General features: G+C 41.6%; 1 protein-coding gene across 7 annotated transcripts in view; it reads left to right on the top strand.

Annotated features, from left to right (window-relative positions):
- LOC126184547 (serine/arginine repetitive matrix protein 2-like) overlaps positions 1 to 21,112 on the top strand; it is a 294,117-nt gene that overhangs the window by 112,086 nt on the left and 160,919 nt on the right. For 6 of the 7 annotated variants that reach the window (XM_049926972.1, XM_049926968.1, XM_049926966.1 and 3 more), the window contains one exon: positions 1,583 to 1,680. In XM_049926972.1, coding sequence (XP_049782929.1) covers positions 1,583 to 1,680 — 98 coding nt within the window. The remainder of the gene's footprint in view (positions 1 to 1,582; positions 1,681 to 21,112) is intronic. The other variant, XM_049926970.1, reaches the window with a different exon arrangement.

Genomic DNA, 21,112 nt, shown 5'->3' with positions numbered 1-21,112 from the left:
GTGATATAGAGTGAAGAATCTAGCTTCACTCATGTAGGTATTTTCAACCTTCACAACAGCCATTATTGGTTAGAACATGACCCACAGTACACCATGAATGTGGCATTCAGGCACACTTTGGCATGAACCTGTGGGCTGAAATCAAGGGGGGGAATACTTTTGGGCCGTTCGAATGCCCCTCTGTATCTTGTGTATCTTTGCAATACTTTGCCTGATGTGTTAGAATACATTCCTTTTGGTATTCGGCAACAGCTATTGTTTCAGCATGATGGTGCACCGCCACAATTTGGAATGAATGTGTGTAAATATTTAAGTGAAGCATTTCCAGATAAATGGGTTGGTCATGGAGGGCCAATGTTCTGGCCTCTACATGGCTCTGACCTTAATCCACTAGAGTTTTGTTTGTGTGAATACTTACAGGAACAAGTTTATAGTACTGAGCTAATGGGACAGGTCCAGCACAGTGCAGAGTTCATGCCACCTGTTCTTGGCCATGCTTCATGCAGTTAACAGCGTTGCAGGAGCCTTATTTCTTAAATCACTTTCCATGAAAACTATTGTCAGGACTAGGTATTGCTAGATACACTTTGGCTTTGAATTGTGGTGAGGGATCATGTGCCAACCACCAAATGTGACATTTTTTCTTCTATGTGTATCTCCCGTAGGTATTTCTAGTATTGTGTTTGTGATATTAATGCAGGCATTTTTTCATAATGCAAATATTTTAAGCAGTATTGTTGCACTTAGTTGATAAATATCAGTATTCACCACCCAGTGTCTACGACATGGATAGCGAAAGAAAATATAAGTGACTCAGATATGAGAAAGAATAGGGACTTACCGGAAAGAAATTGAGATGACTAATTTGTAGATGATATTTGAATTAACCACTTTATTTTGAGAACCATGCAGTTTTTCATTATGATGTTGGATAGAATAGAAAGAAAATAAGGAAGGACTAATGTGTTAGAAGTCAGCTGAGACAGGCTGTTCAAACCCTCTCCCATGGGGCTGAAGTTCCTGCCACCTCATCCACAGGCAGGTAAAGGCTGTACGGGCTATCATCTATCAGGTAGTCCTATTGCACCGCAATCTGCACATGGCCACCTCTGCCTGTAGGCACTGTCGACAGGGTAGTGCAACCATGTAGCTTATGGCCTGGTTTGCCTCATTGCTAGCATATCACCTTTCTGCACACCCCAGGCTACCAGACCTGCAGGTGGCCTGTGGCCGAGCTCTTGAGTCTGAACAACCTGACTTGAGGAATGAGCGAGGTATGTCAACAGAGCAACAAGAGTGATCTACTGGATGTAACTGAAATATAAGAGTGCGCATTATTTCATCATCAGTGTCAAAACTGGACGAATATGTGTACTTTTTGTAATTAATGGTGAAAATCTGTAAATGTGCTTCTTGGTCATAAGGTTGGTTGTTGCACCTTTTTGGGTGTAACTAGTAAGCATATGTGTATCAAGTATGTGATGTGTGTATCAAGTATGTGATGAATGTGTATTGTCGCAGTTACATTTTTTACTTTACTGTTTTATGGCATGAACCTAAGTGAAATTATTTTGTGTTACAGGTTCAAAAAAAGAGATACAGATCAAAATGGATGAAGACCAGCTGCAGATTTTAGATGACCTTCCAAGCTCTGCTGTAGAACTTCAAGTAAAAGACAAAGTATGCCTTAGATATGTTAGTTTTATTCGTCTGTGTACTTAGTCTTTCTTTTGAAAATGTTATACTCATTTTTAATAAGGTATAACAAACTTGACTAAGTAGATTTTGGCTTTTTCTACATGGAATATGACAAAGTTGTGTCAGTGTTTTTATCTCTCTCCCTCCCTCCCCCCTTGTGTGTGTGTGTGTGTGTGTGTGTGTGTGTGTGTGTGTGTGTGTGAGAGAGAGAGAGAGAGAGAGAGAGAGAGAGAGAGAGAGAGATCGACTGACCAACCTTTACCTGCGAAAAAGCATTCTGCAAACTGGACATCATCTTTTGAAGATGTGAATGCTTGGGAATATTGTTCACACAATGGGTCAGACATTGTTGTGACAGGATGAGGAACAGTGAATCATTTTGCAGATAACAAGACTACAAAAAAATTTATACATTTCTTTGGTAATGTGTCTTTCCTGAGTAAGTGAATTACAAAACCCATGAAAATTTATTTCTGCATTGTTGTTAATTTCCCACTAACATATAATAGTCGGTTCTCGTTGTACTTCTTTTTCAATGTCTGTGTTATACGAAGGCTATCCAGAAAGTAAGACATTTAGGTCTATAGCAGCGGTGGACAGGGCTACAGCTGCCATCATTGTGCCAAAACATTCCTACACTCAGTACGCATCCAGCACTGGTAGTGTGTGGTCTGTCTCTCTGCTACTTTGCTTTCTGTGATGTGTCAGAATGTGCGCTGCAAAAGAAAATCCTGCCACTTGTGATGTGTGTTTTGTGATTAGGTGTTTGTTGGCAAGAAAACTGCAAACCAATTGAAATTTATCGCGACATTTGTGACATGTACGGAAAACGAATAGTGATTGAAAACCCAGTTAGGCAATGGTGCATTGATTTTAAAAATTTTCATACTAATGTTTACTATGAGGACCGCAGTGGTAGAAGTAGCCTTGTGACTGATGAATTGGTGACGAAAATCAATGATAAAATTTCCGATAAACATTGTTTCATGATTATGGAACTTCTGCAACATTTCCTCAAATTTCACGGAGTTTGGTGCATGAGATTGTGGCAGAAAAGCTTGTTTACCACAAATTTTGTGCTAGGTGGGTTCCCAAAATCCTAACGGAAGACCTCAAAAAAGAGAGACTGGCTGCAGCACTGACCATCCTTGAAGATTATGAGAAAAATTGTAACAAAGTTATCAGTCGTGTTGTAACTGGGGACAACAGTTGAGTTAAGTATGTCAGTTGTGGAACAAAAATGCAGTTGATGGGATGGGGACACACACATCCTCGCAAGAAACCAAGGAAGTGTTTGCAAACACTGTCAGTAAGAAAGTGGAATACTACTAACATGTGAAATTTCAGAAAATTTGAAGATGGAAGTGTAGGTGGGGCAGTATGAAAATTACAAATAATGAAGGAACAGATTCATAGTCACATGTTAGGTGAATGAAAAGTGGATAGCTACGGAGTAAGACAAAAGAAACTGTAATATTAGTGATGAGGCCAAATTAAAGAATATACAAGGTAAGCCACAAAAGATAAAAGGAAGATGAAATTGAAAGTAAATAACTGTGAAGGGTTTTATTGACACTACTAGTGTAGGTCCTCCACTCAAGAACTTTTATGACTGTGCTTGGGGAGGTCCCACTTCATGCTATCACTGCAGTCTTTTTGTGGAATCTTGTGCTTTCAAAGTTGAACTGGGAGTTTATTGTGTGTTTCAGCATTGTATTGTATCATACTGCTTTGCCAGGCTTTCATTCTATTGTACTATTTGTGCAGAAACTGTGAAGTAGAATTGGTGATAAACATCTTGAGCAAGTCTCGTTGATTAAATATTTAGAAGTTTTGTTAGAATGATATACAGGATAGTTATAATTAAACTTTCACCTTTTGTGCCAGTCTGTAGAGAAAACTGTTTACCGTATGAGTACCCAACTTTGTTGGAATGATCTTCAGATTGTGCATTGCAGGATTTGTGTTGTTGGTGGTGTAGTGTTGTGACTTGCCACTAGGTGCCGGCACTAGTGTGGTGTGTAGGGTTGAAACACTTGCATTGTAGTTGCAGTCAGCCCACATGGATCAGGACAAGGAGGGTAGGGCTTTACTCATAAATCAAGTTGAACTGCAGCAATAGAGCTCACTCCATAACACATTTGAAGGAAACCGAATCAGTGGCTGATCATTCTAACCTGTGTGGCCACCAATATCACCAGATTTGGATCTGTGTGTTTTCTGACTGTGTGGTTACCTTAAAGCCAGGGTTTATCAACAGGATGCTAACACATGGAGATTGAAGATGAGCATAACAATGGAGGTAGCTAACACACGACCTGTGATATTTCGGGCAGCAGTAGAACAGTCTCGAGTGTGGTTCCAGGCTGTCATGGATGCTGATGGTCATCACATAGAGCAACATTTATAACGTGGAATTTAAATGTGGTACACAGTTGACAAATGTTACCCTCTCATGTGGAAATTAAAATGTGTTTCTTTTGTGGTTATTCATTATTTTTATTCTGCCTGTCCTTACAAATGTTGTCCTACAATCACTCATTTTTTCATGTGTGCCCTATCATGTAGTGAAACTTTAATTACAACCACCCTGTAAAGTGGGACCAACAGGTCAGATCAGTGAAAGGTTGAGGGAGGAAGACATGGTACTAATGGTAACTAGTTCAGTCAGTTCAGAAGTTATATGACTGCAGAAACAATATTTTAGGTACCCTATAAAACATACCTGCAGTATTCATTATCGACAAAAGGAAAGACTGATGCAAACGGAGCTCTTTTTCACTTTTCTATATATGTGGATGGAACAGTGTAGGGAATGTCTTACAATGGCATAGTATGCTATGCTGTGTGTTGCACAGTGGTATGTGAAAATATACAGGGTGTTTCAAAGTGTTTGCATCAAATATTTAGGGGAGATTAGATCATGAGATACAGCTTTTGTTAGAAATAAAGAGTTAGCTTGCTTACACTTCCTGGCAATGCTAGGTGTCTTTTAGTATTTACTGGCCAATGGACGACGAGATTTCACCGAATTAGTAGGGTCTACTAACCAGGTGTGCTGCATACTACCTGCCCCAATAAAATGTCAGTGATTTTAACAAGAATCCCATGAGACTCAGTATCTATAAGTGGAGAAAGATAGTTTAGAAGTGAATCAGGAACTAATTCTTCCTCATAACATGATCTATCATCCCCAGAGGTTTTAATACAAAGACTGTTAAACATGCTGTATGTGCAGGTAGTGTTCTTTCTCCTTAGTTACCACATCGAGATTGGCTCTTGTCAATAATACAGGATGGTACCTGAAGAGAAACTGTCAAAGCAAATTTGCAAGAAGATTGGATGCTGTCAAACACAATGTCCATGTTTCAATATGCCATTGCTGAGGACTAAAATCACACAACTGGTTTGATATAAAATGTCAGTGTAAGTGCCGAGAGATCCTACTATCATGAGCGAGTGAATAGTCCTATGAAAATTTCCTACAAATATTTGTCAGGGTGCTTAAGAGTCTTTCAGGTGTATTTACATATATCTGTATTATAATTTCAACAGCCCAGTTAATATTTTCAATCATTAAACATAGATTTTTTGCCTCTTACGGTCCTGTTGGCATTGCAGTTTCAAGATATTGTTTTTATGACTGTCAGAATTATGAGATAAACATAGTTTCTTGGAAGCCTGTAAACACAGCTTATGAGTTGAATAGTTGCCTGTCTTTGCTCTCGCCATTAACTGTAATATTACTTAAATGATTTGCTTATATAAGGAAATGTAGGCAGTGTACACTTGCCAATGCAAGTGGGAGGCAAAGTTAGTGAATGAGGCTAAAGGGGATGTTAACCACCATGACATAGATTTCACATCTAGTGGTAAGTGCAAATATGCACCCACTAGATAGACTCTGTAAAAGTGCTAACCTTACTCTTGTCAGGGTATCACATATGAATCCACCATTAATTCGGCATTTATTGTTGATTTGAATTCATCACACAACCTGAGTTAGCAGGAAGTTTCCTGATTATTTCTAGAGATATAGCACAGTTACAGGAAGCTACAGGCTCAACGATGGTCAAGGGTTGGGGAGAATTTTGTTCTCTTGCAATTGATTTAATGCCGATGGGTCAGCCCCTGCAACACTTTTTAATTGACTTGAGCTTAATACTGATATGTGCTGTAATGATATTTTTGTGCCCAAAAACAGTAATGAAGAATGTAGAAGATTGGTGTTGATGTACAATTTCCAACCTATGAAAATGAATCTCTGGAGTGATTAAATTGATAGAATCTTGAATAGGGAATCAAATTTGGTAAAGGCATTTAGCTCAAAATTATTTGAAATAACTGTTTTGTAACTACAGTGACTATGACTTTGCAAGAGATGTCTTTCTATTTGAGTTCTCTTTACATGGAATGAATTCTTTGCTGCAAAGAGATCGATCAGTGCAGTACACTTGGCAGTGGTGGAGCTCCTGACTGATAGCATGTTTGTAGGCCGTCCATTGCATCGACTGTGTCACTTTCCTTTGAAAGGGAACGGGATGCTAATTTGTTGTGGATGTTGTGAGCATCTTGCAGGCTTACTCAAGCCAGTTTAGCACTGGGCTGTTAACAACTTAATGTGCAGGATGGTCATAATTAAACTTCCGTAGGACAATGAAACTTTGTGGAAACGTTTGTAAGGACATGTGGAAGAGAGGTACCGAATAAACCATTGAAAGAAACATGTGTTAATTTCCACGCAAGAGGGGTTACATTTGTTAATTGCGTACCATGTTTACAGTGTAGGTTACAAATGTTGCTCAATGTGACAACCATCTGCATCAACAACTGACTGGAACGGCTCTAGAAATACCATTTCGAAATTGTTTGCAGTACTTTTCAAATGGTGGACCATGGAATTTTCAGTTATCATGACGCAGCTTGTGCACTGCTTGAAGGTTGTGCATTGTGTTCAGTATTCTCAGCTATGGCAACAGTAAATTCTTCAACGATTTGTAGCGCAATTGCTCGCAGGAGCAATTCCCAAATCGCCAGTGAATTCCAACTTCCAAATCGAGTTCTTCAACCCCAGTGCAGGAAGAGGACCTCTCCATATTCATTTTATGTGCCAATACTTGCGAAGAACCGCACCCCTATTGCTGTTGTTTTTTGAAAACAGCTTTTTGAGTAAAGCTCTGCTCACCTTGTTCAGAGTAATGTTGACTGTCTGCAATTGTAATACACACTGATGATTTTGTTTCAACCTGTACCTAATGGAAAGTCATAACACTAACACTGCTAACAATGCAAATCCTGCAGCATACAGTCCACATCATCCGTATAAAGTTGGGTACCCATACAGTAAATAGTTCTCCATCTTCACTGACTCAGATAGTGAAAATTTAATTACAACCACTGTGTATATTGGAACCAGAGTGATTTTTACTCATTATTTAGTTGGCCTACTGCAGCTTACACTACTGATGTGGCTCCATTTGTGTCGGCAGCTACAGACGTAAAATAGAAAGAACATTCTTGTTGCTCATTATCAGACAAGAAAGGAAGTGTTCCCACAATGAAACTTTCACTTGGCAGCAGAGTGTGTGCTGATATGAAACTTCTTGACAGATTACAACAGTGTGCCAGGCCAAGACTCAAACTTGGGATCTTTTCCAGTAGAGCACTTGCCCATGAAAGGAAAAGATCCTGAGTTCATGACTTGGTCTGGCAAACAGGTTTAATCTGCCAGGAAGTTTCATATCATCCACCACAGAGTGAAAATTTGATTTTGGAAACAACCCCCAGGCTGTGGCTAAGTCATGACTCTGCAATATCCTTTCTTTAATGAATGCTAGTCCTACAAGTTTTTCAGGAGAGCTTCCGTGAAGTTGTTAGAGCTCTTGCCCATGAAAAGCAAAGGTACAAAATTCGAATCTATGTCTGGCACATAGTTTTAATCTGCCAGGAAGTTTCAAGAAAGTGTTCATTGGTGCACAGTTGAGCAAGTTGGCTGGCCGGGCTGTGCTGTGATGTTCAAACAACAGTATTGCAGGCAGTGACGTATTGTGGTCTTCGTGTGACCAATGATGACAATACTTAAAATCAGTTTTTGATGAAGAAAAAACTACTTGATGCATCTGAGGGTTTGGACAGGTGGTGAGTATGGGGTTCGCGAAAGTGTGTGATCTCTGCTTGTTAATGCATTAGTGGTCAGAGCTTTTAGTGGGTTTGAAATCTGGAATGATTTTTGGAATCACTACTAGGGAATGGTATGGCAACATTAATGTTACATGACAAACTTGACTGCCCAGGGCATATTAGAGAACAGTGTAATTCATCTGCAGGTGCATAGTGTGTAGCAAATCTGCGAACAATGCTGGGCATTTCTGCTAAATTAAAATGGCTTAGGCTGCAGGAATAAACTATCAGACCCATATATGACTGATATTGTTTCTTTTGCGAACATTGAGAACATAAACTAGAAGCCACTGCAGGGATTTGTGTACGTAAGCCGTAGCTGATCCTAAACCTGATTGAGAAACGAGGAGGGTGAGGAGCAAAACCTCATTTTTTTGAGGTCATCAGTATGGTGGAATTGATGGAAGGGGCAGCCCTGCCTTTGTGGATGATGTAATAATAGTATGGAGAGATAACATCTGTTTCCCAGGTTAGGGCTAGTTAGCGACTATGATTATTAACTCAGCATCACGTCTGGTAAGCAAGGTATTTTAAATGCCAATCACCTTCCTTAAATTCCAGTGGTGATTTCGAATTTTCGAATTAAATTAACCCTGGTAAATAGAGAGAAATGCTCAGAATTTCTCAATGATTATTTATCAGTTTGTCTCAAGGATTCTGAGGGAGGACAAATTCAAGGAGATAGAGTAAGGAAATAAGAGTAGCCCCATTCACCAGAACTATGAGGAAGCTGAAGACTTGAGCAAATTTGGGATGGAAGTTGATAGGAGCAAATGCAGTGTGAAGTTTTCCGCAAATACCTGCAGCTGTGCCATGTCTGTCAAAGCTTACATCACTAACTGACAGACTAGAACAATAACTGCAAGACATTAAATGGGATATCCTGGGTATCTGCGTGACAAGTCTACAAGGAGAAAAACCTGAGACCCTGCCATCAAGTCATGTCACCTTATGAGATAATGAGGATATGTCTTTACATGAAGTTGCTATCCTAGTCAACAGGAATATAAAAAAATTCGTTCACAAGATGGTATGCATTTCTCTTAAAGTGATATATACTGAAAATTGAACAGCATATTTAGCATACAGATCCTCCAAGTTTATGCCCCAATCAGCAATTCTGATGAAGAAGAGGTAGAACAACTAAACAAAGATATCATTAAAGACAAAGATTCTTAGAAGATGCAATTGAGTATCATCGTGGGAGATTTCAATGCAAAAATAAGACAAAATATAGATGGAGACCTATGGAATTCTGGCAACTATGCGTTAGGCTGTAGAACTGAAAGAGGTAAATGAATGGTAGAATATATTACAGCTGAAAAGTTCTGTTCTCTGAATACCTTCTTTAAGAAACCCATCCAATCTCAATAGACATGGAAGAGCCATGGTCATCAAACCAGGGAGTGATCAATGGTGATACAAAGCACACTTTCCTAAGAGTGGGTGATTTTTTGAAACAGAAAACATAATTTCAGCAAACTATATCTGAGAAACAGAATATCTGAGACTGTGTCATTGAACTAAACAAACTTGCTGAGAAAATTACAGGAAGCATCCAAAGTACAGAAAAACAGAGCCTGCTCCAGAAATCTAATAACAGCCAACTTTCAGGTGTATCATGCCACTCATTGAAGACAGGAGACAATGGAAAGGAGTCAAGCAGAATATACAGCTCTTAATAAGACTGCCCAGAAAGAAATAAGAAAAGATCTAAGGAAATTTAATGATATTCTGATCATGTGCAAACAAATGAAAAAGTTGAAACATCAAACTTTTAAAGACCAGAATGTCTACAGGAAGATCTACAATTATGGAACTCGAGAACTAGAAGGAAGAGTGTCGCAGATAGACATAATAATGTATGGAAAGTTCTGGTCGAGAATAACAAATTATTTAGGAATAAAGGAGGCAACTCACCGAAAGACAGAAGCACTGCGTCATCGACAGATATACAAACAAAAGGTACAGAGCTTTGCTTTGCTAGCTTTCAGAATGAAAGTCCTTTCTCAAGCTTGTAGCAGAAATTTTATTTTTTTATTTAAATTTTATTTGGTATCATATCCTTTCCAGGGGCTTTTCTGTTTCTCATTTAAGTGCATTTTCAACTTCAGCTATAGATACTTCTTGCCCGTCATTCAGGGTTACGTGTTCTTCCTCATGCTGTCTGCCAATGGTCGCAGTCTTGGTAGAAATCTCTAACAGTTTAGTAATCTTATGTCTACCTGTATTATTTAGGAATAAAGGAGATGGCTCACCGAAAGGCAGAGGTGCTACGTCGTCAACAGGTACACAAACAAAAGGTACAGAGCTTTGCTTTGCTAGCTTGTAGCAGAAACACCCCCCCCCCCCCCCCCACACACACACACACACACACCTGTCTCACTACATGTGTGGCACAATGTTGGGAGACAAGCATGTGTGTGTGAGGAATTTCATTCTGAAAGATAGCAAAGTAAAGCTCTGTACCTTTTGTTTGTGTACCTGTTGACGACGTAGCACTTCTACCTTTCGGTGAGCCATCTCCTTTATTCCTAAATAATACAGGTAGACATAAGATTACTAAATTGTTAGAGGTTTCTACCAAGGCTGTGACCATCGGCAGACAGCATGAGGAAGAATAAGTAACCCTGAATGATGGGAAAGAAGTATCTATAGCTGAAGTCATTCCATTAAGCAGCCAAGCAATAGGTGCGTGCTAGAGATCAGAAGTTTGTCAGTAAACACAGACAACTGCTCGAGCCTTTCCAGGCCCCCCAGGTTTTATTGTTGGCTCAAGTGAGAGACTTACACATGTGTCATGTTGTTCATGGTATTGGTGGCTGCAGCATTCTCATTGATGTGCTGCTATGTCACAAGAGATTGCTCACAATTGCATAGACATCTCTGTCTAATTGCCACAACAAAAGTGCAGATTGTGTGACATTGTATAGTATGGAAAGTAACATAGTAAACTTGTCGTACCTGTATATTGTTATAACGACTGTGCTTTTCACTGTGTAGTAAAATCTCTCTTACGAGGCAATGACATACAGAGATTATACAGGGCACTTGCTTCCATGCTGCTACTACTAATTAGCTAAAATGCTCCTTTGGTGTCCATGGAAACACTGAAATCAGTTTATCAATGCAGCCACTGTCTACGAAAATAACTAAAAATATGTGACAATGAAGTTTGAGTTATTCCTTGGATGCTTGGTCACATAGCATAATGTGTTTAGACAGTAGCAGTTAATAAGCAGAAGATTTGTCTTTGAAATATTGTCTAACACATTTTTGAAATTTTCTTAATAACTGTGCCTCTATTTTAAGAAACCTATGATAACAGCACTGCTTTCATACACCTATATAGGTGAATAGTAAGATAAATGTTTTAACAAAAAGTTTTGCGCAGTGAAGAGGCCAGTCCATTGTTCTTTAGTTTTCTACGTTTTATTGAGCTATGTTTCTTCATTTTAACCCATTTCAGTTGAATAAGGAGATACTGGATCTTCAGCAGTAGGTTCTGTTTGCAAGTTTGCTCCTGACTATATTGAAGTTTGGCTGATAAGTGTCGTACTTGTGTCTAAAAATATGAGCTTTTTCATTCAACACACACACTTCTCATGTGAGTATTCCAGTATCGGCTTGAACTGTAGCTTTTAGAAAGAGGAACCCATCAAGTCATGTGCTCTTCAACACCTCACATCTTGGAAGATGTGTATGAACATGTGAAGTACAACCAGATAATCAATCTAGGTGACTTTCTCCATGTTTCAAACACACAACAAGGTGTTTATTGTGCCCATGTTGATCCTCATGATCTGTGACGATCTAGCAGAAGGGTTATTTTTGTGGAAGACTGGCTTCCATACCGAGGAGGTGGCTATGGGTGATATGATTACACTCCTGTTGTTTTCCAGTGCAAAATCTTTTGTGACTTGTTGCACTTGTGGCTACACAGTGATAAAAAATGAGCCAGCCAGCAATGCCCAGTATCATTCACACACTTTTATCTATTGCAGTTTATCTTCACAGTTCAAGTATGTGTGGTAGACCACTGATATTTGCACTTGGAAAGGCTAGTGCCTCGATGATTTTGAAGGTACTGTGCCCAAGTGCCTAACTGGATTGCCTGTGATAAAATGTTCTTCAGTTTTTTATGTTGCTCTTGTTTCCCCTCAACTCGCAGTGAGATGGTAAATATATGGGACAATATAATCACAGGGAAACTTGTGAACTATTTTATCCACCAGTGTAACAGGAAAGCTACGCTAGCGTCCCCCTCTCCCCCTTACACACACACACACACACACACACACACACACACACACACAGAGTTATTTACTTTACTATTTCTCTTTGTGGTCAGTAGAAACATACAATGGCCTTACAAAGTTGTAGTTCTGTACCATTCCCATATAAATAACTTATTTCAATTAACCACGTACATCCCACCCTTATAGCTGGTAAGAGAGTTCTTACGTTTTGAATCTATACAGTTGAAAGCATGTTATAACAAACTGCATTCTGTAAGGTAAAGAAAATTGTCATTTTCCATGTGTTAAAGAAATGACTAAACAGTACACAGAACTAAATTTATAGCTAGCAGATACTGAAATATTGTATCTCGGTATTTATTTGTTTTGTGAATTGACTTTAAAATTTCTTTTTTCTTAGATGAATTAAGTTCTTGCTTTAAGTACATAATATAATGCATAATTAAGATTAATTAGTATAATAGATAATGGAGGTAAAGAGTGGATGAAACATTCCCATCATACGTATCTTTGTTGTATTAATTACCTCCATTATGTTTACCTACACTATACTTTTCAGAGTAAGTATTAAAGACTTAGTTCCATCAGAGTAAGACTACCATCCATGGCATGGCACATCTGGCAATGTGCTTCTTACTTATGTTTACAACAGCTGGTGGTGCATCTGTATTCAGCTGTTGTTCATCACATTGATAACTGATTGTTGACAAACAGTGAAGATGACCTCATTCAACAGAAATGACATTTATCAAACATTTTTTCTACAGTCAAGTGAGGTGAATGATATCCATTGTACTTTGAAAATTACCGTTGTTTTCAAAATCTCATATAGAAGATACATTGGAAAACATTAATGCTCATTTAGTGTCAAAAATGTTCTCTCTCTCTCTCTCTCTCTCTCTCTCTCTCTCTCTCTCTCTCTCTCCCCCTCTCTCTTTTTTGAAGTTGCATTGCCATGGTGCAAGCAATGTAATTTAGTGATTAGCACCACTGAATGGCGTGTTTCGAATTGCTAGTTAAAACCTGACCACCGGCAATTATTTGTTATTTAGTATTATTACTTCTCGAAGGTCCTTGCAATTTCTTATGTTTATGATGTTTGTGTGTTCTGGAATATTCGATGTTTGTATAAATAGTAGCGCTCTCCACCCACGAGTTCAGTTCTGTTCTGGGTCTACATTGGTGTTTGTAATAAACATGCTTTCATTGATAAGTGTTGTATTTCATTGATGAATGTGCTTTCGAATTTGGACTTGGGACTTCGTTATGATGTGACATTATTTGGTGGAGATGGTGGTTGCTTTAAAACAGCTACAGCACAATTGCTCTAATCAGGTAGCATAAAAGCTGTTGCTTACATGGACAGGAACTGGAATACAAGCTGTAAATGGTTGCCTAGGTTCAAATATTCAGGATACCAATGGGTTCCAAAACAAGAAGCCAGGTACACATCCCCCCCCCCCCCCCCCCATTGGGCTTGTGGCTCTTTCATGAGTTCATGAGTGACGCACACGGGGCCCCGAGGCTGCATTTCCTTCACCCTGCCCCTCCCTCCATCCCTATCCTCGCTCCTTTCCCACTGCCCCCGCCTTCCCCTTTGTTGGTGTTCTGATTTATGTCGGCCTGGCTATCCACCTGGTTCCCTGTATTGCTTGCAATTTTGTTCCTCCCACCTGTTCTCTTTCATCCTTTGTAGTGTTTAGGTCTGCACTTCGGTTTGACCTCCACTTTGAATTTTTTTGTTTTTAGTGTGAGCCATTTGGGGAAGAACTCCTTCCCTAGCATCTATGGAGTGGATTCCTCTACCCCCTTCCTGCCCCTCTTCCTTTGCTGCCGTAGCCCCTCTCCACCCTGCTAATTCACCAGCATGTGTAGCCAGTCTATGTGGTGGGACTGTCACGTACCTACCTGGCTGAGGCCCCTGACAACACAGAGGTCACACTACTGATACCTGAGCTGTTCCCTCCCCATGTATGCCAAGGAGTGGTTACTTACAGGGCTATTACAAATGATTGAAGGGATTTCATAAATTTACTGTAGCTCCATTCATTGACATATGGTCACGACACACTACAGATACGTAGAAAAACTCATACAGTTTTGTTCGCCTGAAGCCGCACTTCAGGTTTCTGCCGTTAGAGCGCTCGAGAGCCCAGTGAGACAAAATGGCGACAGGAGCCGAGAAAGCGTATGTCGTGCTTGAAATGCACTCACATCAGTCAGTCATAACAGTGCAACGACACTTCAGGACAAATTCAACAAAGATCCACCAACTGCTAACTCCATTCGGCGATGGTATGCGCAGTTTAAAGCTTCTGGATGCCTCTGTAAGGGGAAATCAACGGGTCGGCCTGCAGTGAGCGAAGAAACGGTTGAACGCGTGCGGGCAAGTTTCACACGTAGCCCACGGAAAATTGGCTCATGCCACAACTGGAGACCGACAGCGCCGACTTCATCTTTCAACAGGATAGTGCTCCACTGCACTTCCATCATGATGTTCGGCATTTCTTAAACAGGAGATTGGAAAACCGATGGATCGGTCGTGGTGGAGATCATGATCAGCAATTCATGTCATGGCCTCCACGCTCTCCCGACTTAATCCCATGCGATTTCTTTCTGTGGGGTTATGTGAAAGATTCAGTGTTTAAACCTCCTCTACCGAGAAACGTGCCAGAACTGCGAGCTCGCATCAACGATGCTTTCGAACTCATTGATGGGGACATGCTGCGCCGAGTGTGGGAGGAACTTGATTATCGGCTTGATGTCTGCCGAATCACTAAAGGGGCACATATCGAACATTTGTGAATGCCTAAAAACACTTTTTGAGTTTTTGTACGTGTGTGCATAGCATTTTGAAAATATCTCAAATAATAAAGTTATTGTAGAGCTGTGAAATCGCTTCAATCATTTGTAATAACCCTGTATCTTCTTTGAGCATTGAAACTACCGGTAATAGCGGGCGTGCCAGGCGGCCTTTCATGTGGCTGGGTGGCGCCCGTGGGGAGAGCCCCTGATCAGAGTGGGTGGTATCAGGTTGGATGCTTGGCACATGAAGTATATCAAGCTGCAAAAATCTGGACGTTCTCAAATAGTGAAGGATCATTGAATGCTGCATCGCATGATGCAGCAGCCTCCCCTTCCCTGGCTACACCATGGGAGGAGGCCCAGGCTCATCATCTTAGGGTGAAACACTTTCCCCACTACCTCGTCTGTACTAGGATGGACGGGGACACATTCACCACCATAAAGCCATCGTTTTTGTTTTTTGGAGAATATCAACGACAAGTTTGGTGAAGTAGAGTCTCTCAGTAAGATGTGGTCCCGCTCCCTGTTGATCAAAGCTGCTTCTGCCACTTAATCTGCAGCTCTTCATGCTTGTGATCATCTTGGCAATGTCCCAGTGTCTATTAGTCCTCAACAATCTCTCAATATTGTCCAGGGAGTGATTTTTCATAGGGATCTCATCTTGCAAACTGATGAGGAACTCGCGGCTAATCTGGAGCGGCACGGTGTTTATTTTGTTCGACGTGTGCAAAGGCAACCACACCGATACCGATGCCTCCGTTCTGGCTTTTGAGGGGGATATCCTCCCAGAGGAGGTCAAGGTTATGTGCTACAGATGAGATGAGAAGCTGTACATCCCACCACCGATAAAGTACTTTCGATGCTTGTGTTTTGGGCATATGTCTTCCCGCTATATGGCAGACCCTTTGTGTGGTGACTGTGGACACCCACTCCACGAAGGAAGCTCCTGTGTTCTGCCACCTATGTGTGTGTCAGTTGTCATGACCGCCACTTCCCTCACCCACCATATTGCCCAGCTTATAAGAGAGAAAGGAAGATCCAGAAGTATAAGTCCCTAGATTGCCTGTCTTATGCTGAAGCTCGCCAAAAATATGAGAGACTCCATCCAGTGTAGGTTTCTTCAACTTTTGCCTCTGTTTCATCCTTCTCCCATCCTATGTCTTACGTCTTCCTTACCCCATCCCTGTCCCCACTCTCCTCTGCCCCTCCCCTGCACTTCCCACAACCTCCCCTCTTGGAGCCACGCCCTCTCCCCGGCCAACGAAGTGTGCCCCTTTTCCATCATCTGCCTGTGATTTGCCCCCTCCCCCCCCCCCCTTAGGACCCCTCTCCCCAGCATCTCTCAGGCCACAACTCAGCCACGAGATGCACCATTTGTGCACCCCAAGGTTGCCGACTCTCTTTGGGTTCCAGATCTTGCAGACATCTGTACTCCTTCTGCGCCCTGCCCTCCCCCACCTCTGAAAGAGAAGAAATGACACCTCCCCCCCCCCCCCCTGTCCAATGCCCCTGGAGATTCCGTCTCCCCCTTCGCAACCTTAGTCTGACATCTTATTTATGTATGTCTCCCAATCCTAATCGGTGACAACCACTGACTAAATGAAATGACCACCTTTCAACTCCTTTATGCCACATGATCTAGCGGAATTGCAATGGATACTGTCGTCACCTACTGGAAATATGTCATCTTGTTTCCTCCTATTCTGCATTCTCTCTTTCTCTTCAAGAAACACATTCCACGATGACCACTCTTCAATGTTCCGTGTTTTATCAGAACCATGCCGGCTCTGGAGTAGCATCTGGAGGGGTCTGCACTTAGGTTCACACTAATGTCATTAGTGAATGGATCATCCTTCGTACCAACCTGGAAGCAGTAGTAGTTAGAGTGCAAACGGCTCATGCACTCACTGTTTGCAGTGTCTACCTCTCTCCAGGTAGGCCACTTCATTATGTTGAACTGTCTGCCTTAATACAGCAACTCCCACTCCCCATTTCTCCTCCTCAGGGACTTCAGTGTCCACCACTCGCTGTGGGGGAGTACCACTTCAATGGGTAGGGGTCTCCTAATTGGCCATCTTATTATTATGCATTTTTGTCGTTGACCCACAGTTCATCCCAATGCAGAACTTTATTTAGGCGACCAGCTCCTTGATGTGGTAGCACAGACCCGTTTCTTGGACCTTATTTTTGATAAAAAGCTGATGGGGCTGCCTCATATTTGCCACCTAAAGACTACATGCATGGTGCTCTAGTCTTGTCCAGACTAGATTATAGTTGTCAGGTTTATGGTTCAGCAGTTCCCTCCACTTTGAAACTCCTTGACACTGTCCTTCATTGTGGGGTGTTTCTGGCTATTGGTGCCTTTCACACTAGTCTCGTTGACATTCTCCTCACAGAAGTGGGAAGCCCTCCCCTCCAAAAACGATGTAGCAAACTCCTGGTTTCTTTCGGAATCACCATTTGCCATTCCCCTGACCGTTCTGTGTACCCTGCCCTCTTTGCAAACAAGGGATGTCTCCCTCCTGATAACCGCCCTCCACTCACTGGAATCCATTCCTTGTATTTCCTCCTGCACAGTCTCTTGGATGGTGCCTAGGCCACGGATTAGCACCAAACTATTCCAGGGTCCTGAGGTCTCTGTTGCCCATATGGTTTTACAGTGTCTTGTACATTCCATCCTTGCAGAGTTCCAGGGTGCTACCATCTTCTACACTGATGGTTGTAAGACAATAGAAAATGCAGGGTATACTTTCGCATCTCCTACTGGCTTAGAACACCATTTATTGCCGAGATCATTTAGTGTGTTCACAGCAGAGTTCCTATCCATTCACAGAACCCTCCATTTTGTTTCTCAGGCCTCCCTCCATAGTGTTTTAATATGTACAGACTCAATGAGCAGCCTGCAGGCTATCAACCAATACTACTCTCATCACCCATTAGTCTCTGTTATCCATGACCTTCTTTCTGCCCTTGGCCGTGCTGTCTGCTCATTTGTCTTTCTCCGGGTCCCAAGTCATGTGGGCATCCCAGAGAATGAACTGGCTGACCGTTTGGCTAGAGAAGCAGATACTTACCCCCATTCTGTTTCATGATTCCAGCTGCAGATCTATGTAACATCTCTCGTTGCCCAAAAGTGGTGTGACGTCTGGTGTGCTACTGCTCTCAGTAATAAACTGTGGACAATTTAAAGGAGTCTGCTACGGTTTGGCATTCTTCCTTCCACTCCTCTCGGAAGGAGTCCACTGTCTTATGCCATCTACACATTAGTCATACCAGGCTCACTCTTTGTTTCATCTTGTGTAATGAACCACCGCCACAAAGTGGTTATGGAGCCAGACTGACAGTATCCCATATATTGGTGGAATGTCCCCTTCGTTTGGCCCTTCATACTAAGTACAGTCTTCCAGATTAAGTTTTGTATTATCAGGCGATTCGTGGGTGGTTGAACTGGTCCTCAGTTTCCTCCAGGAATGTGGTTTTTATTTTCAGATATAAGGTTTTGTTTTACACCTGGAGTGGGGAAGGGTGTTTGTGATTGGGACTTCTCTTCAGGTTTTCTCGGCCTGGGACACATGACCGCTCCCCCTTGCAAAGACCATTCTTTGATCCCTGTGTTTTCCTAGTTTTTAGATTTGGGCTACCATTTTATATCTTCTACTGTGTGTGTCTAAACTTTTAATTCACCCCCCTCTCTTCCGTGTGTAACTTGGGATCGTGAGACTGATTACTTCGTCATTTAGTCCCATAACTCCCCTCAATCAATCAGTCACCTACACATCAGGCATCCATCAGTGTTTTCCCGAGATGCTAGTCCAGAGACTAAATGGCTGAAAGATATTTGACCAAGTCACCAAATACAATAGGTTGGATGACATATTGTGTTTGGCAAATTTGTACATTTGTTTGGGTGGTACAGCTCATCAGTGATTCGTGAACAACAAAGAGAAACTTGATAGCTGAGACAAAATCCAGGACAAACTGAAGAAAACATTTGGTGAAAGTCAGCAACAAGTCCTCTTACTGGAAGAACAATTGAAGAACAAGGCTCAGTGTAATTGGGAAATGATAGTCCTACATACAGAATGTTTTTGCCTTATGCCTAATTGTGAATCAAAAAATGATGGAAACTGACAAAATCACACTGGCTGAAAGGAGTCACAGAAAACATGTATGTAGCTCCTCTGGTAAAGGAAATCACAACAACTGAGAAATTCATCAAGTGGTGCAACCATGTCAAGGAAATGCGACAGAAAAAGAGTCAGACAAAAGTATTATCTACTATCAAATGTTCTCTCTATGGCAGTTGTGGAAAACTGTGGTAATGGAGTTCATCCCGATTCCAAGAAAATAAGAGTAGTCGACGATTTTCTAACTCCTTAGCACATTTGTGATGTGAGAAGTTTACTCGGAGTGTGCTCATACTACTAGCGATTGATAGAGGACTTCTGCACCAAGGCATGCCACTTGCAGGAAATACTGCAGGGAGATACCAAATTTTCAGGGAACGAGCTGCGAGGGAAATGTATTCTTGTCATTAAGGAAACACTAACACCATCGGCATTATTCTTGTTGTTAAGGAGACACTAACATCATCTTTAGTCTTAGCATTGTATGATCAGAGTATTGAGACAGAACGTCACACTGACGTTAACAGTTGTGATGTAGGTGCAGTCCTAGTTTAAATTCAGGAAGGTGCTGAAATACTGGTAGTTTATGCTTCCAGAATACTCCCATAGACCCCAATGAACTACTCTGCAGTTGAGAATGTGTGTCTTGCAGTTGGGCCATCAACATGTTGTGGCCTTTTTATTTGGCAAACCATTCCCAGTTATGAGTGCCCTCCATTTCCTGTGCTGGCTGCCTAGCCTGAAGGCTCTGTTGGGTCTACTGATTAGATGGGCACTGAGTCATCAGGAATATATTGTCACAGTGTTATTTAAAAGCAGACACAAACAAAAGGAAGTCGACTGTCTTTCAAGGACGGTGGTTGAATCGGCAGTCTGTATGAAATCTCTGTCGTTGCTGCACTAAATGACGTTCTGCGAAACAGAGAGAAGATCCACCAGTGCCGAAAAGCATAGAAGCATAAGAGGAGGAGGAACTAACCAAACGGTCATTCCAATTAGTAAATGGTACATTGTATTAGAGGAAGAATGGTTGCTTGTCATTCCAGATCAGCTACTGCCAATTGTCTCAAAGTCCACTCTAAGACGCCAAAAGAGAAGGAAAAAAAGAATGCACCATAAAGGAATTATCTGAATGAGATGGAAATCAGTAGATGGGGTGTACATGTACTTACAAATGACAGTTCCAGAAAAATAGGATGATTTATTCAAGAGAAAGAGCGTCACAATATGAACAAGTTGATGGTGTGTTACCACTGTGCTGTAAGGGTGCTGTGGATGACAACCAAAGGGGTCCTGTAATGAAAAGAATTGCCTCCCTATTAGACCATTACTCCTGGTTATCAGGCTGTCTGGTGGGTAACAGTCGGGTTGGTATCACAGCACTGTCCTGGGCTTCTCCAGACACATCTTCGTTGGTCATTGGCGCACAGTTTGAAGCAAGACTCATCACTGAAAACAATTCTACTTCAGTCAGTTAGATTCCAGACTGAATCTGCCTGACATCACTGCAAACAGCCTTGTTGGTGTTGATTACTCCATCCAGCTTGTTTGAGCCCAACCACATATCCTTCCTCAATTGCTAATATATGTGTATATTGTTTGCCTGCATGAGGCATAGTCACTGTCCCACTGAGTACACAAAATGAAATTTGCAAAGACATTCTGCTGTGGTGTCAACATGTCTGTTGTTTACTCTCCTTGCCAGCTGCACGGTGAAATTACATAGTAGCATCACACATTAATCTGTCAGCCACCAAAGTTCACAGTTTTGCATTTTTCATTGATACCTGTATGAATATGAATTTGTGACCAATTTACATAACTCCTTCGTGGTGAATCTTTCTTTCTTCCTCCTCGTCCTCCCTCCCTCCCTCCCTCCCTCCCTCCCTCCCTCCCTCCCTCCCTCCCTCCCTCCCTCCCTCCACATCTACTTATTCTTCAGACACTATGTGAGCCATACCAGTGATAGAAGCACGTGCCATAATTACCTCCAGGCCATCTTGTACCAGTTTCATCTGCAATGGTTCCATTCCACCGGATTGG

The sequence above is a fragment of the Schistocerca cancellata genome, chromosome 4 (assembly GCF_023864275.1).
Source record: "Schistocerca cancellata isolate TAMUIC-IGC-003103 chromosome 4, iqSchCanc2.1, whole genome shotgun sequence".
Lineage (NCBI taxonomy): Eukaryota > Metazoa > Arthropoda > Insecta > Orthoptera > Acrididae > Schistocerca > Schistocerca cancellata.
This window is presented reverse-complemented; position numbering and strand designations above follow the sequence as displayed.